Consider the following 15,802-nt stretch of genomic DNA (forward strand, 5'->3'; position numbering starts at 1 on the left):
TAAAGTCATTTGTAATACTCTTCATAAATAAGTACTCACTAAATATTGGTTAAATTGCTCACTACTTTTTATTTCCTTCACCCATAACTTGGAGGAATTAAGTATTTCTAGGGTATTTTTATGGCACTTTCTTTTCCATTGCAAGTTTTTTGTATTAACGATAAAACATTTCATTTACAAAGTACTTCAGAATGTTCAAAGCAGTTTTGCCCACATTATGTACTAGAAGTCATCATGAGATTTCTTATTCTCATAATCTCAGAAACTTTACAGTTATTTCAATTATCCCTATTAAAGAAGACAAAACAAAAATTCAGCTAACACAAAATTCTCTATATCCTGTATACTATAAAAACATCAGCAGCACTTACTTGTTCTTTTTTTAATGCCTCCTTCCTAATTCTTACCTTAAACACTTGGAGACAACTCCCAATTTATAATTTACATCAAGCTAAAATAAAATATTTTTAAAACAGCATGTCCAAATTTAATAACAATTTTAACAAATAGCAGTTCTATAATAAATATTAACTATAATATTTGTAGTGGTTTTAGTGAATAATACATGAGTACTTCTCATAAAATTTAGAGCCAGTAATTTCCATGAGGATTGCTTGAAACTTGGAATACATTTTCCAGGCTGGAATGCAGTGGCACAATCATGGCTTACTGCAGCCTCAAACTCCTAGGCTCAAGCAATACTCCACCTCAGCCTCCCAAGTTGCTGGGATTACAGGTGTGAGCCACCATACCCGGCCATCTTGTTTTCAAAGATTGTACATGTATTTTGGTTCTTCAAAGAAGTAGCTGGGCAAATCTGGGGGAAAAATTAGGCCTTAACCATTTTCTATGTAACATGGTAAAAAAAAATTTTTAAATTTTTAATAGGCAAAATGATTAAAAGTGCAAAATCATCCTTACTTCATGTAATTCCCTCCTTTTCTTTTCAACACCATTCACCAAAAGAGTAACAGCTCTGGAAATCTATAAAACTCAATCTAGATGATTTTAATATCACTAAACTTAAAACATTTTGGGAAAATAATCCCTTTCACTGCTAAATTTAGGTACAATGAGCCAAAGATACAAGTATATGGTTGGATATTAGCAGCTAGAAAATAGTACTAATAGTACTATTACAAATAGAACAGTCACCAGGTTTATAATTTTGTTTTGTGTGTACACATTTAGTTTTATTGTAACAAAGTAACTTGTCCACTTTCAACCTTTAAAACTGAGCATCATCTTTCCTTTCCAGTGAAACAAAAAGAAAATTTAAAAATAAACAGGATAAAAATTACAATAGAGAATGTCAATTCCAAATAAGATCCTAAAGGCTCTGCAGATTCTCCCATTGAGTGGCAGGGCTCAAGTCATCATTAGTAGAGAATTTATTTTAAAAAGTGTCAAACTGCAAAGGATGTCTGTCAAATATCACAATTAAACATGCAAAAGGAGAAGCCATGTTGTCAAAATGCCCACTTAACCCACCCAAACATCTCAAACCCACCCTTTGCTGACCTTCTATAAACACATTTTTTAAGTTTTGTTTTGTTTTGTTTTGTTTTTTAACAAGAGAAAGTAGACAGATACATGTTGGTAAATGCTAAATGTTTTTATTTAGAGAAAGGAGGAGAAAAGCTAGAATTCTGGGCACTGCCACACAGAGGCCTCACACCCTCCAGCTTCCAGCAGAGAGAAGGGAGGAGGTTTTTCTTTTTTTCCACAGAGCTCAGCAGTGTTGATTCCATACAGTTTTTGTTCAGACAAGAAAGGATAAAAATGAATTTCGAACAGAAAGGGGTAGAGACTCTTTTCCCATTGTATTCTGCTCAAGGTATTTCCCCCCAAATAAGTTGAGAATCATGGTGTAGAGAAAAGAGACCTCAAGAACAGGGCGACTGAGCACAGGAGGAAAACAAACAAAACCAAACCAAAAAAAACTGCAACTTGCTCCCAGGGACTGGAGAAAATTTTTAAAAAGGAAGGTCGGAATCCATCAGTGTTCTATTAGTCATCCTCTCCTTCATCCTTCTCTCCTTCCTCCCCTTCATCATCATCTTCATATTCTTCATCTTCCTCCTCATTCCCTTCTAATCAGTATCTTCTAATCCTTCCTCCTCTTCATCATCATCATCTTCTCCTTCTTCATCATCCATATCGGGAACCAAGTAGTACTGTAATGGTTGTGGTCAAATATCATCTTTGATGACCTCTCCTAATTCATCAGCACCTGCATCAGAATGGTCAGTAAACCAGGTAAAGAATTTCCCTGGTTCCTCATGCTGCCTCTTCCTGCCGGCTTTATTCTGCGTTTAACTTGAACGCTTTGTCAAATCCATTCCAGATTTCCATTTGATTTCAGTGGACTTTGAAGATGGATCACCACTCTCATTCAGATGAAATTCTTTGGACAGAACTTTATTTTCAAAGTAAGGATTTTGATCAAAATAAAAATCTATTCCGTAACCTGATTTAATATCTTCGAATTCTGTCACTTCAACTCTGGTCAAATAATGCAGTGCCTCTTCGTCCTCCTCCCCAAGCAGTGCAGACACTTGTGGATGGTTGACAAATGTTGTTATCCAAAAATGTGGGATTTTGGCGATCAATTCTGATCTCTTCTGAAAAAAATGGTTGGCGGAGTTTGTTGTATTTCTGTTCTACTTTCAAAATCTCCTCACTGGCTTGTTCATTAAGTCTGTCTATTTCATTTTAGATTTCATCAATGTGTTCAATTGCTTCTTGCTGGTTTTTTTTTTTTTTTTCCGGAGGTCTCGTCGGCCCTGTAGTGGTTGGAGTTGAGCTCCTTTTTACTGATTTTGGCAGCGGACGTACACGTGGCGCGGTTGGGAGATGGGGGCGGGGGAAGGGAAGGCGAAGGGGACAGGCAGGCGGCTTCCCCCTCACTGCACACGCGCGCGCGGGCGCTCGCTGGGTCCAGCCGCCTCCTCCCAGCGCTGCCCTCGCGGCCTGACGACAAGGTACGGACTAGGGCTGCGTGCGGGACCCGGGTCGTCCGGCCCCTGCTTGCGGAGGGGAGGCGGCGGCAGCGGCGCCGCGGCAGCTCGCCTCCCTTGCCCAGATTTATATATATATATAGATTTATATATAGATGTATATAGATTTATATATATATATATATATATATATATATATATATTTTTTTTTTTTTTTTTTTTTTTTTTTGAGACGGAGTCCTGCTCTGTCGCCCAGGCTGGAGTGCAGTGGTGTGATCTTGGCTCACCACAACCTCCGCCTCCCGGATTCAAGTGATTCTCCTGCCTCATCCTCCCGAGTAGCTGGGATTACAGGCACCCGCCACCACGCCTGGCTAATTTTTGTATTTTTTTGGTAGCGATGGGGTTTCACTATGTTAATCAGGCTGGTCTCCAACTCCTGACCTCATGAATCGCCCGCCTCATCCTCCCAAAGAGCTAGGATTACAGGTGTAAGCCATCATACCAGGCCCAGATTTATAATTTTTAAATGGCAACAAATTACTCCATTCCCTTTTTTTTTTTTTTTTTTGAAACGGGGTCTCACTCTGTTGCCCAGGCTGGAGTGCAGTGGCGCGATCTCGGCTCACTGCAAGTTCCGCCTCCTGGGTTCACGCCATTCTCCTGCCTCAGCCTCCCCAGTAGCTGGGACTACAGGTGCCCGCCACCACACCCAGCTAATTTTTTTGTATTTTTAGTAGAGACAGGGTTTCACCGTGTTAGCCAGGATGGTCTCGATCTCCTGACCTCGTGATCCGCCTGCCTCGGCCTCCCAAAGTGCTGAGATTACAGGCGTGAGCCACCGCGCCCGGCCACTCCATTCCCTTTTCTAATTTACATTTCTTCTACTTTAAGTAAATATCTTTAAAAAAAATATATTTTTGCTTTCCCTTTAGTGCCGCCTGGGAGAAATGGTCCAACAAAAGACTTCCAGAAATTGCTTCCAGATTTACATAACTGAAAAAATTAAAGATCCTAGATTATTAATTCACAGGACAAAGGAATGCCCCCTTTCTTCTCTTTCTGGTCTTTTCTGGAATGCCCTCTTTCATCTCTTTCTGGTCTTTTCTGAAAGCTTTGACCCTTGTCTTATTTCTATTGCCTCATTTCATCATTGTGTAAAAAGCATACCACATGATGAAATACATGCCACTGCTATTGTGTTTTTGCAAAATTGAAAATACATTTGAGGCCAGGCACAGTGGCTCACACCTGTAATCCCAGCACTTTGGGAGGCCGAGGAGGGTGGATCACCTGAGGTCAGGAGTTCGAGACCAGCCTGGCCAACATGGTGAAACCCTGTCTCTAAAAAAAAAAAAAAAAAAAAAAAAAAAAAAAAAAAATTAGCCGGGCATTGGTGGCAGGTGCCTGTAGTCCCAGCTACTCAGGAGGCTGAGGCAGGAGAATCACTGGAACCAAGGAGGTGGAGGTTGTGGTGAGCCGATTGTGCTACTGCATTCCAGCCTGGCAACAGAGCGAGACTCCATCTCAAAAAAAAAAAAAGAAAAGAAAAGAAAATACATTTGAGTGAAATGGTAAGATTATATTGCAAAAAGTTTTCTATTAAAAAAGAAAAAAAAAATGGCCAGGCAGGGTGGCTCACTCCCGTAATCCCAGCACTTTGGGAGGCCAAGGTGAGTGGATCACCTGAGGTCAGGAGTTCGAGACCAGCCTGTCCAACATGACGAAACCCCGTCTCTACTGAAAATACAAAAAATTAGCTGGGTGTGGTGATGGACACATGTAATCCCAGCTACTCAGGAGGCTGAGGCAAGAGAATCGCTTGAACCCAGGAGGTGGAGGCTGCAGTGAGCCAAGATTGCACCATTGCACTCCAGCCTGGGCAACAAGAGTCAAACTCCATCTCAAGAAAAAAAAAAAGAAAAGAAAAAAAAAGAAAAAAGAAAAGAAGAAAACACAATTTTTTTTTTTCCCCCAAGAAGCAAAAGAGATGGTAACTATCATAAGCATTCCCAATTAGTGGCTTGGGATCTACCAGCATGTTCTCAATGCCCTTGCTTGAGTTCCAGGTCAGTTGTCATTGTCAGGTTTCTCCTTTTCTCTGCTACTCCCCAGTTCTTAGCTGCCTAGGAATAACACTGCGGAGATTCCACTGTTCACCAGGTTTTTACTAAAGAATTTAATGTTCAGAGAGTATGCTTTTTTATTAAATATCATTACTGAGATACTAAATGATTTCATTATGAAGTAATCTCACTTTGATTAAACCATATTAAATATATAATAGACATATTAAAAAAAACTACAGCACCAAGTACAGAGTTAAAATAAGGTTCTGGGGTACTAAGGCTTTTTGTTTTTTGTTTTTGAGACAGTCTCACTCTGTCGTCCAGGGTGGAATGCTGTGGAGTGATCTCTACTGACTGCAACCTCCGCTTCCCAGGTTCAAGCAATTTTCTTGCCTCAGCCTCCTGAGTAGCTGGGATTACAGGCACCTGTCACCGTGCCTGGCTAATTTTTGTATTTTTAGTAGAGCTGGGGTTTCACCATGTTGGCTAGGCTGGTCTCGAACTCCTGACCTGAAATGATCCACCCACCTCAGCCTCCCAAAGTGCTGGGATAACAGGTGTGGGCCACCACATCCGGCCTTGGGGTACTAAGCCTTAATTTCATAACTAGGACACATTTTTAGTATATAAGTTTCACTAACAACACACACCTTTATACACCAACAAATTTTTCACAACCCTTAAAAACACAATGAAATTTTATATATTGTTTAAAAATATCTCCTGCTAAGAAATCTTTGCCATTTCTTAGGTGTACATTCCTACTGTTTGTGTTAAAGCATATAGACATTAAAATGCATTTAAAATATATATATATGCTCATTATAAACAACCTTAAATAGAAGGCCATGAACCTGAATTTGTCATACCTGTTGGATAGTAGGCTTGCGAGTACTGTGCTGCGGGTGTGTAGTTACTATATTTTTGGGAGGAGCTGACCATTGTTTGAGAACCTTGTTGAACATGTACAGATGTGGTGCTGGGCTGCAGCATATAGGTAACCTCAGTTGGAAACCTCTGGAGTACAGGAAATGGAACCCCTTTATCTGAAAATGTGGGAGATGTCTCCACTTGTCCAGGGTGCATTCCAAGGGAGTTCTGCCATATTCTACGAGGAACTGGGATCCGATCTAAACCTTTCAGAGGGTAAGTACTGTGGTCGTGGGATGGAGTCGATACGTAGGAGTAAGGAGACAAATTATCTCGCCGAAATGACCGGTGAAATTGTCCTACAGCCACTGGTCCTACATAAAAGAGGAAGAGCACATTTACTAATTTTGCATTACACCACCAGACATAGTAAACCAAAGGTCATAAAATATACTACTCTTCACCTATCAGCCATTTTTAACACAACAGAAGTTTAGTTTTGGTAAAAACAAGTTCAGAATCAAGAATATGAGACATACAATGCTGAAAGAAGAATCAAATAAACCTTTGTTTTCTCAGTGCAATAGTCATAAAAGATAAAGTGCCCAAATTCTAACATTAAATCAAATGTTAAATCAAATATTCAACATTAAAAGCCTTTTATACATGATTTGGCCATCTTACCTTTCGCTTTATTTGCCTGACCCAGATTTTTCCAACGCGTAAGCTACTTCCTAAAAGTTTTCCATTCAGTCTTTCAAACAATCTTGGAACGTTAATAATAGGCATAAAAATAAGCTCTCCACCAAAAAATAAAAGAAATGGGTGTGGAACATATAACAAGATAAAAAAAATTTAATGCTCTTTGCTTGCCATCTATCTATCTATCTATCTATCTATCTATCTATCTATCTATCTATCTAACACCCGGGTCTCACTCTGTTGCCCAGGCTGCAGTGCAGTGGTGTGATCTTGGCTCACTCCAGCCTCAAACTTCCAGGCTCAAGCAATCCTCCCACCTCAGCCTCCTGACTAGCTGGAACTATAGGTGCACACCACCAAGCACTGTTTATTTTACTTTTTGTAGAAACAAGGTCTTGCCACGTTCCCAGGCTGGTCTGGAACTCCTGGGCTCAAGCGATCCTCCTGCCTTGGCCTCCCAATATGCTAGGACTACAGAAATGAGCCACTGTACCTGGCCTGTTTTTTGTACCTTAAAGGAAAAAAAGAAAAATCATTTTTAAGAGGCCTATCATTTGAATACATTCAATCTACTGAAGTAGGATATTTTCCCCCTACTAAAGATCTCTTGATTTTCGGGGCTCCAGAATTTGCGTTGTGTGTATGTGTTTATTTTTGGCATTAATGTTTTATTCTTTTTTTTCTTAGAAACAGACTCTTGCTTTGTCACTCAGGCTGGAGTGCAGTGTTGTGAACATGGCTCACTGCAGCCTTGAACTCCTGGGCTCAAGCAATCCTCTCACCTCAACCTCCTGAATAGCTGGGAGTTCAGACATGCACCCCCACACCTGGCTAAATTTTTTTTGTAGGGCAGGAGCCTCCCTATGTTGCCCAGGCTGGTCTTGAACCCCTGGCTCAAGCAATCCTCCTGCCTTTGCCTCCCAAAGTGCTGGGATTATAGGCATGAGCCACCATGTCTTGCCTTCCCTTTCAAATTTTTAAAAATGATAATCTTTGTAGAAAAGTCAGGCTTGAAAAGTTTGACTTAGTTTCCTCCTTCATCCCTTAAATCAATCAATCATTTTCCACGATTTTTCTTTCTTCAGAGTCTTTCCAGTAGTATCCTTTCCCAGATATCAGTGGCTCTCAAACAGTGGTTTACATCTGAATCACCTGAAGAGTTTGTTAAAAATCCACAAATCTGAGCCCAGAGATTCTGATACTTGTTTTCTCTTTATTAGCAATGTAAAAAGGAATAAAAAGTGGAGATAAGGAAGACAGAGAAACGGCAATAGTATGTAATCAAGGAAGGGAGAATATAAATGGTACTGAACTATAGATTATGATTCTTGAACATAAACAAAGCTAGCCTAATTTATTCCTAAGGAGTTTTGCATTAAATCATGTGACTGATTCACAAGTTCCTTTCAATTTACTAAGCTAAGCTGCAAAACAGAGGGAAAACCTATTATGTGCTACTCAAGTATTAAACTACACGTTGAAAGCTGACACTCAAATATCTGCTTTTCCAAATAATTAGACTGTAAACCCATTCAACAAGTTACATATCTGTCATTCCATTTCTGTGGTTTAATTTCCTTTAAAGAATAAAGTAGGCCAGCCATGGTGGCTCATGCCTGTAATCCCAGCACTTTGGGAGGCCGAGGCAGGCAGATCACTTGAGTCCAAAAGTTCGAGACCAGCCTGAGCAACATGGTGAAACCCCATCTCTACAAAATATACAAAAATTAGCTGGGCATGGTGGTACATGCCTGTAATCCCAGCTACTTGGGAGGCTGAGGCAGGAGAATCGCTTGAACCCAGGAGGTAGAGGTTGCAGTAAGCTGAGATTGAGCCACTGTACTCCAGCCTGGGTGACACAGTAAGACCCTGTTTCAAAAAGAGAGAATAAAGTATTATTGAGTCCAGGAGTTCAAGGTTACAGCGAACTATGATCATGCCACTGCACTCCAGCCTGGGTGACAGAGTGAGATCCTGTCTCTTAAAAATAAATAAATAAACAAATAAAGCATTAATGCCAAAAAGAAACAAATATGCACATATGAACAACACAAATTCTGGAGCCCTGGAAATCAAGAGGATTTTATCTAATGGGAGGAAAAATCCTACTTCAGAAGATTGAATGTATTCAAATGATAGATTTCTTAAAAACTATTTTTCCTTTATTCCTTTAAAGTACAGAAAATAGACTGTGTGCAGTGTCTCATCCTTCTAATCCCAGCACTTTGGGAGGCCAAGGCAGGAGGATTGCTTGAGCTTGGGAATTTCAGACCAGCATGGGCAAAATGGTGAGATCCTGGCCAGGTACGGTGGCTCACGCTTGTAATACTAGCATTTTGGGAGGCTGAGGAGGGCAGATTACTTGAGGTTAGGAGTTCGAGACCAGCCTGACTAACATGGAGAAACCCCGTCTCTACTAAAAATACAAAAATTAGCTGGGCTTGGTGGCACACACCTTGTAGTCCCAGCTACTCAGGAGGCTGAGGAAGGAGAATAGCTTGAACTTGGGAGGTGGAGGTTGCAGTGAGCTGAGATTGCGCCACTGCACTCCAGCCTGGGCAACACAGCAAAACTCTGTCTCAAAAAAAAAAAAAAGAAAGAAAGAAAGAAAAAACAAAAAAAAGGTGAGATCTTGTCTTTACAAAAAATTAAAAAAAATCAGCCAGGTATGGTGGCATGCACCAATAGTCCCAGCTAGGAGACCGAGGTGGGAGGATGACTTGATCCTGGCAGGTCAAGGCACCAGTGAGCCATGTTCATGCCACTGAACTCCAGCCTGGGTGACAGAGGGAGACTCTGTCTTAAAAAAAAAAAACAAAACGCATAAAACAGTTTTTATGCTGCTTGACTAGCAATTCCACAGGTACATACACTTTGAACCCACCACTGACAACCCCTCCTTTTTTTTCTCTCTCCTCACAAGAGGTGTTTCTGCATGTCCAAAATTACTCATTGCTTTATTTCTCCTGGGATGCTCACATGTCAACACTACATACAGCCTACAGAGCACAACAGCTCTGCCCTCTTCAGGGATAAACTGTTGGTGAATTTACAGGCTGTCAATAACTTAAGCAGCTAATTAAATAATTCTCTACCTTAAATTGTTTTATATCTGTCTACTTCTGTCATGATAAACTTGGAGTGATGGCCAATTAACTATTTTAGATGCTGTTAAAATTAGAACACGGTCAAGATAAAAAGAACATTATTTTAAGTCTGTTTTTTAAAATAAAGAACCAAGACATGTTCAGCCCTTATTTATTCTTCTTGTTAAGGGTTACTTCATAGGGCTCAATTCAGATCAACATTACAGAGCATCACCTATATGTCTTCAAAATATCTTTAAGATATATTTGGCAAAGTTTGAATGCAGAATTCTAGAAATAGAGGGCAGGATGAAATTGTGTTCTCAAAAATTCTGTTTCTTTTTATGGACGTGCATCTGAATTAATCAATTCCCAGGAAAGAATCCAAAAACTTGCCTCTTGAGAGCATGGTATCCCCAGGTAAAAACAGATTATCCACTTCTCAGATCTGTTACTTAGTTTAGAATATTTTAAAAAATATCATAAAATAAACTGCTCCTAAAAACAAAATAACAAAAGTGCACAAAGGAAAAACATGCAATCTGCCTCTTATCAAGTATACTCTTGGAAGGTGAACAGTGCAGTTGGTTCAGCAGCTCTAAATAAAAGAACTAGGTCCTAAAACAGAGGATTCTATTATAGAGAGAGAAGTATTCAACCCATACACTGAAATAGAACATAGAAAAAATGGAGACTAAGCAGTAGCAGTGTAGTCAGGCACATAACTAAGGCAAGATTCAAGAAGACGAAAAATGAGATGAGGAAAAATAGAAGAGCCAAGGACTTAGAATGTGGAATGAGAACAAAACAAAGTTGTATTCTTGAACAACTTTGCTCAATTATTCAAGTTCTAGTATTCTTGAACTTAAAGCAGAATTACATTCCACCTGAACTAGTAACACAATTCCCTAGTGAACCAAACCTATGGTACAGACAGTCCACACCTGACATACCTTCTGCACACACCAACAGGTAGAATGGTAAGGGAAAAAAAAAAAAAACACCAAACAGGAAAGGCATGAAAACAATAACTTAGTTATATATGGATTGATATATAATCTATACTGACAAACCATGAATTTGTTTTTCAACAAGTAGTAATCTTTAAATGCTGACCAACTGAACTGTAAGTAAATAAAATCAGATTCCAGATGGCCCTGAATTTCTTCAATTAAGATGGACTCTATCCTTAAAATACAACTGGGTTTAAGAGAGTTGAGGGAAAAAGATCAGAGAGGAGAAAAGAGCAACTGTTGGTTTTTATGTGTGTGTGTATGCATGGATGTTTCTTTGTTTGAAGTGGTTATCCCATTTCTCCCAAAAACACATTTTCTAGTCTTTTCTCCTTATACCCACCAGACATGCAACCTGAAAAAAAAAAAAAATCCATGTCAGAGATTCTGCCAAATGTATGCCATGATATTGTCTCCATTGCCTTGCCCCCTAACATTCCCTACCAAAATCAATGGCCATCACATGGAAGTGGCCTAATATTCCTTTAGGACATTCTTATGCCACTGCTGCTTTTTCAACTTGCTGTTGGAACTTTAACCTAATCCCTTATCTTCTAAACTCCACAGTGGACACATAACCTAGTTCCTTATCTTCTAAATTCCAAATGAACCAAGTACTGTTGTCATTCATAACCCTGGGCGAAGGTTAAGTTGAACACAGTGTTATTTTATTTGTACATTTAAACTTTTCCATTAACTCAAAAATAACGCAGATTTCTTTTTCTTTTTTCTTTTTTTTTTTTTTTTTTTGAGACAGCGTCTCACTCTGTCACCCAGGCTGGAGTGCAATGGCATGATCTCGGCTCACTGCAACCTCCACCTTCCGGGTTCAAGTGATTCTCCTGCCTCAGCTTCCCGAGTAGCTGGGACTACAGGCGCCCGCCACCACGCACAGCTAATTTTTATATTTTTAATAGAGACAGGGTTTCACCATGTTGACCAGGATGGTCTCAATCTCTTGACCTCATGATCCGCCCGCCTGGGCCTCCCAAAGTGCTGGGATTACAGGCGTCAGCCACCACGCCTGGCCCCAGATTTCTTTATAGTAAATCCATGTTAACACGCTGAAAATGTTGTTATTACTCTCCTAGTTGAAGGTGAAGAATGAATGAATTATTATACCCTGTTGGTTTCTTGGTATACTGCTTCATATCATGGACTCTTTAAACAGAGAAATGGAATATTGCCACCCTTGCCTTCCTGGAAGAGGCGGAAGAGCATCAAAAATCAAATATACAGGGCTGGCGCAGTGGTGGCTCACGCCTGTAATCCCAGCACTTCCAGAGGCCAAGGTGGGCAGATCACTTGAACCCAGGAGTTCCAGACCAGCCTGGGCAACAGAGTGAAACCCTGTATCCACCAAAAATACAAAAAATTAGCTGGGTGTGGTGGCCACGCCTGTAGTCCCAGCTACTCTGGAGGCTGAGGTGGGAGGATCCCTTGAGCCCGGGAGGCGGAGGTTGCAGTGAGCCAAGATCTTGCCACTGCACTCCAGCCTGGGGGACAGAGTGAGACCCTATCTCAAAAAAAAAAAAATCAAGTCTATAAAATAATCTGGCCATGTGCAGTGGCTCACACCTGTAATCCCAGCACTTTGGGAGGCCAAGATGGGCGGATCACCTGAGGTCAGGAGTTCAAAACCAGCCTGGCCAACATGGTGAAACCCCATCTCTACTAACAATATAAAAATTAGCCAGGTGTGGTGGCAGGCACCTGTAAAATCCCAGCTACTCTGGAGGCCAACGTAGAAGAATCGCTTGAACCCGGGAGGCAGAGGTTGCAGTGAGCAGAGATCTTGCCATTGCACGCCAGCCTGGGCAACAGAGTGAGACTTCATCTCAAAAAATAAAATAGGCGGGGCGCAGTGGCTCAGGCCTGTAATCCCAGCACTTTGGGAGGCCGAGGCAGGTGGATCACCTGAGGTCAGGAGTTCGAGACCAGCCTGGCCAACCGGGTGAAACCCTGTCTCTACTAAAAATACAAAAATTAGCTGGGCATGGTGGCACGCGCCTGTATTCCCAGCTACTCAGGAGGCTGAGGAACGAGAATCGCTTGAACCTGAGAGGCAGAGGTTGTGGTGAGCCGAGATCGCACCATTGCACTCCAGCCTGGGTGACAAGAGTGAAACTCCGTCTCAAAAAAATAAACAAATAATAAAAAATAAATAATTCACTATCACAGAGGGTTTCTGAACTTTTACTAAATACAGATGTACACCAAGAAGTTTTTTCAGGGCCGGGAGCGGTGGCTCACGCTTGTAATCCCAGCACTTTGGGAGGCCAAGGCGGGCGGATCATAAGGTCAGGAGATCGAGACCACGGTGAAACCCCGTCTCTACTAAAAATACAAAAAATTAGCCGGGCGTGGTGGCGGGCGCCTGTAGTCCCAGCTACTCGGAGAGGCTGAGGCAGAAGAATGGAGTGAACCCAGGAGGCGGAACTTGCAGTGAGCCGAGATTGCGCCACTGCACTCCAGCCTGGGCAACAGAGCGAGACTCTGTCTCAAAAAAAAAGTTTTTTCAATACCGAAAGATTGTAGCCAATAGTGAAAACTCCAAAGGCCGTAGATGTGAGCTTTCTAAAATTCTTTTTTAACTAAAACTTGACAGTTGTAAAGAAAACCATTTTTGCCTTATGTTTGTCTAATCATACCCTTTTAAGGAGGCATCAAGCTCTAATTTGCTTCAATGAAAGACGTGTGTAGCCAATTCATTCTACATAGGAACTATATCTTGTAAGCCACGATGTATCATTGTATTTTTGCTCTTAAGGTATATAAACAGTGTCTACCATTCTACACATTACCCAGAACCTTAAATCTGATGACTGTGGTAACACTTCTTCTAAGATTTCTTAGATGTGCCAATAGATGGAAGGTGGCAGCCCTCTTCAAGGACAAATTTCCACGGCAGGCATCTTTTCCAAAACTTTCCCTTGGCTGCTATTGTAATGTTCTAAGTTCTCTCTCTCTCTTTTTTTTTTTTTTTTTTTTTTTTTTTGAGACGGAGTCTAGCTCTGTTGCTCAGACTGGAGTGCAGTGGCACTATCTCGGCTCACTGCAACCTCTGCCTCCTAGGTTCAAGCGATTCTCCTGCCTCAGCCAGCCTCCTGAATAGATGGGATTACAGGCGTGTGCCATCACCACGCCCGGCTAATTTTTGTATTTTTAGTAGAGACGAGGTTTCACCCTGTTGGTTAGGCCGGTCTCGAACTCCTGACCTCGCGATGTACCCGCCTCGGCCTCCCAAAGTGCTGGGATTACAGGCGTGAGCCACCACGCCCAACCGTAATGTTCTAAGTTCTCTTGACTAGGATTTTGTTCCGTCCCGCCTTAACCCGTAGGGTGACTCCACTCTGCTTCCCACGGGAGCAAAGGAGCCCCTTCTGTGTTTCTTCCAGACCCAATGTTTCAGCGAAGGACTACTTAGTCTACATGTTTACAGTGGACAGTGTGGGTCTCAGGAAGGTAAACGGAGGCTTACAACCAGGTAAACTCCTGGGGTTCAAACCGGGGACGAGTAGAAGGGAGCCTAAGAGGCGGAGGTCCCTTTTGCTGCCAGTGGGCTCAGAAAGGGCTGAATGCTTTCGGACCCTCCAGGGGAGGGCCGGTGGCCACCGTGCTGGTGCTGCTGAGAACGGTGGCGGTGGCAGGACCGCCAGTCTCGGGAAGCACAGCGGCCAATGGGTCCCCGGCGCCTTTCCCACAGCGTGAGGACGTGCGAAAATGCGCCCTCCAGCGGCGGTTGCTCCCCGCCGCCCATGTGCCCACTGTGGGCGAGGTCACGGGCAGCCCGGACTCACCGTGCGGCTCGCTCCGGGGCCCCGCGGGCGGCGGCGGCTCCTGGTGCTGCAGCGGGGCGGTGGCGGCCGAGGCGGCGGCGGCGGAGGCCGAGGTGATGAGCAGCCGCTGGAAGCGGTTGGGCGGGCGGCAGGGCACCTCCAGGCCGGCCGCCAGCTTGGCCTTGTTGGCGCTGGTCAGGCGCTTAAGGTGCACGAGCAGCTGTGGCTGGTCGCGGCGGAAGTGTGGGCTGTGGAAGTGATGGAGCGGCCCGTCCCCTACCGGTCTGCCGCCCCCCGGCCCCGCCGCGCCCGGCTCGCCCAGCACCACCTTGCGGAAGCCGTAGAGGTTGAGCTGGCGGATGAAGCTGGTGAAGTTGGTGGTTTTGAAGAGCTCGGGCTCGGGCTCGGCCCCAGCCCCGGCCCCGGCCCCGGCCCCGGCCCCCGCAGCCCCACCACCGCCCCCTGGCCTGGGCGGGCTGAGCAGCTCAGCCTCGAAGAGCGGCTGGTCGATGAGCAGCCCCTCGCCGCGGCCGTCCCAGCAGATGGAGCGGTAGCGCGGGCTGTTCACCAGGCGCCACAGCTTGGCGGGGAAGTTGTTGGGGTTGATGGGGGTGGAGAGCAGCGCCTCCTCCATCGCCCCGCCGGGCCTGGGCCTCGCCCCCCCTCCGAGCCTAGCTCTCCCACCCGGTTCTCGATCCCTCCCCGGCCTTCGCCTCGCCCTGCCCGCTCCTACCGGCGCCCGTCAGCCGCGTACCAGGGACCGTTGGCGCACGAGGCCCCGCGGCGCCTCCCAGCGCCGCCAATGGGGCCTCGAGTTCCCGCCACGCGGCATGAGCACCTCCCCCTCGGCGGCCGCGTGCCCTGGCCCGGCCCGCCGGACGCCCGAGGGACCCGGGCAGGAGCCCCTTTCTCAGGCGTTCCCAGACTTCAGGCCGGGGAGTTCTAAGTCCTGCGAAGAGAGAAGCCCAGTTATCCACCGTGGAATACCAAGAGGCGTTTGTTTCGGCCCAGTCAACTAGTGGGGAGTTGGAATGCAGAGAAAGTATGCGTTAGGAAGCAGAGTCGGTCATTCTGGGGACCAAAGGGTCTGGTCTGTAATCTTTACTAACAGTGGAACTGCTCACCTCTCAAACAAAAGTGATGCTACTGGAGGTATAATATCTTGAGTAAACGAACTCACCTTTTAGATAGTAGCCTTTTGTATCTTTTAAGATACACTCTTTTAAGCCAGTATTTGTTCAAAACAATTTACTCAAGGTTAGACGAAAACTGAGGTCCCTGGGAGGAGGGAGTCACAAGAATCTAAGTACTATCTTGTGTGCC

At 43.9% G+C, this 15,802-nt stretch overlaps 1 protein-coding gene and 1 pseudogene across 1 annotated transcript in view; both read right to left on the reverse strand.

Annotated features, from left to right (window-relative positions):
• The window catches only part of HSF5 (heat shock transcription factor 5), a 67,342-nt gene extending 52,229 nt beyond the window's left edge, over nucleotides 1–15,113 (reverse strand). Inside the window, exons 1-2 of the mRNA XM_012503329.2 lie at nucleotides 14,501–15,113; nucleotides 5,899–6,273 (exon numbers count right to left, since the gene is read on the reverse strand). Of these exons, the coding sequence (XP_012358783.1) occupies nucleotides 5,899–6,273; nucleotides 14,501–15,113 (988 nt within the window). The remainder of the gene's footprint in view (nucleotides 1–5,898; nucleotides 6,274–14,500) is intronic.
• Nucleotides 1,873–5,001, reverse strand: LOC105739049 (annotated as a pseudogene).
• Nucleotides 15,114–15,802: the final 689 nt, after the last annotated feature.

Source organism: Nomascus leucogenys, chromosome 14 (genome assembly GCF_006542625.1).
Source record: "Nomascus leucogenys isolate Asia chromosome 14, Asia_NLE_v1, whole genome shotgun sequence".
Lineage (NCBI taxonomy): Eukaryota > Metazoa > Chordata > Mammalia > Primates > Hylobatidae > Nomascus > Nomascus leucogenys.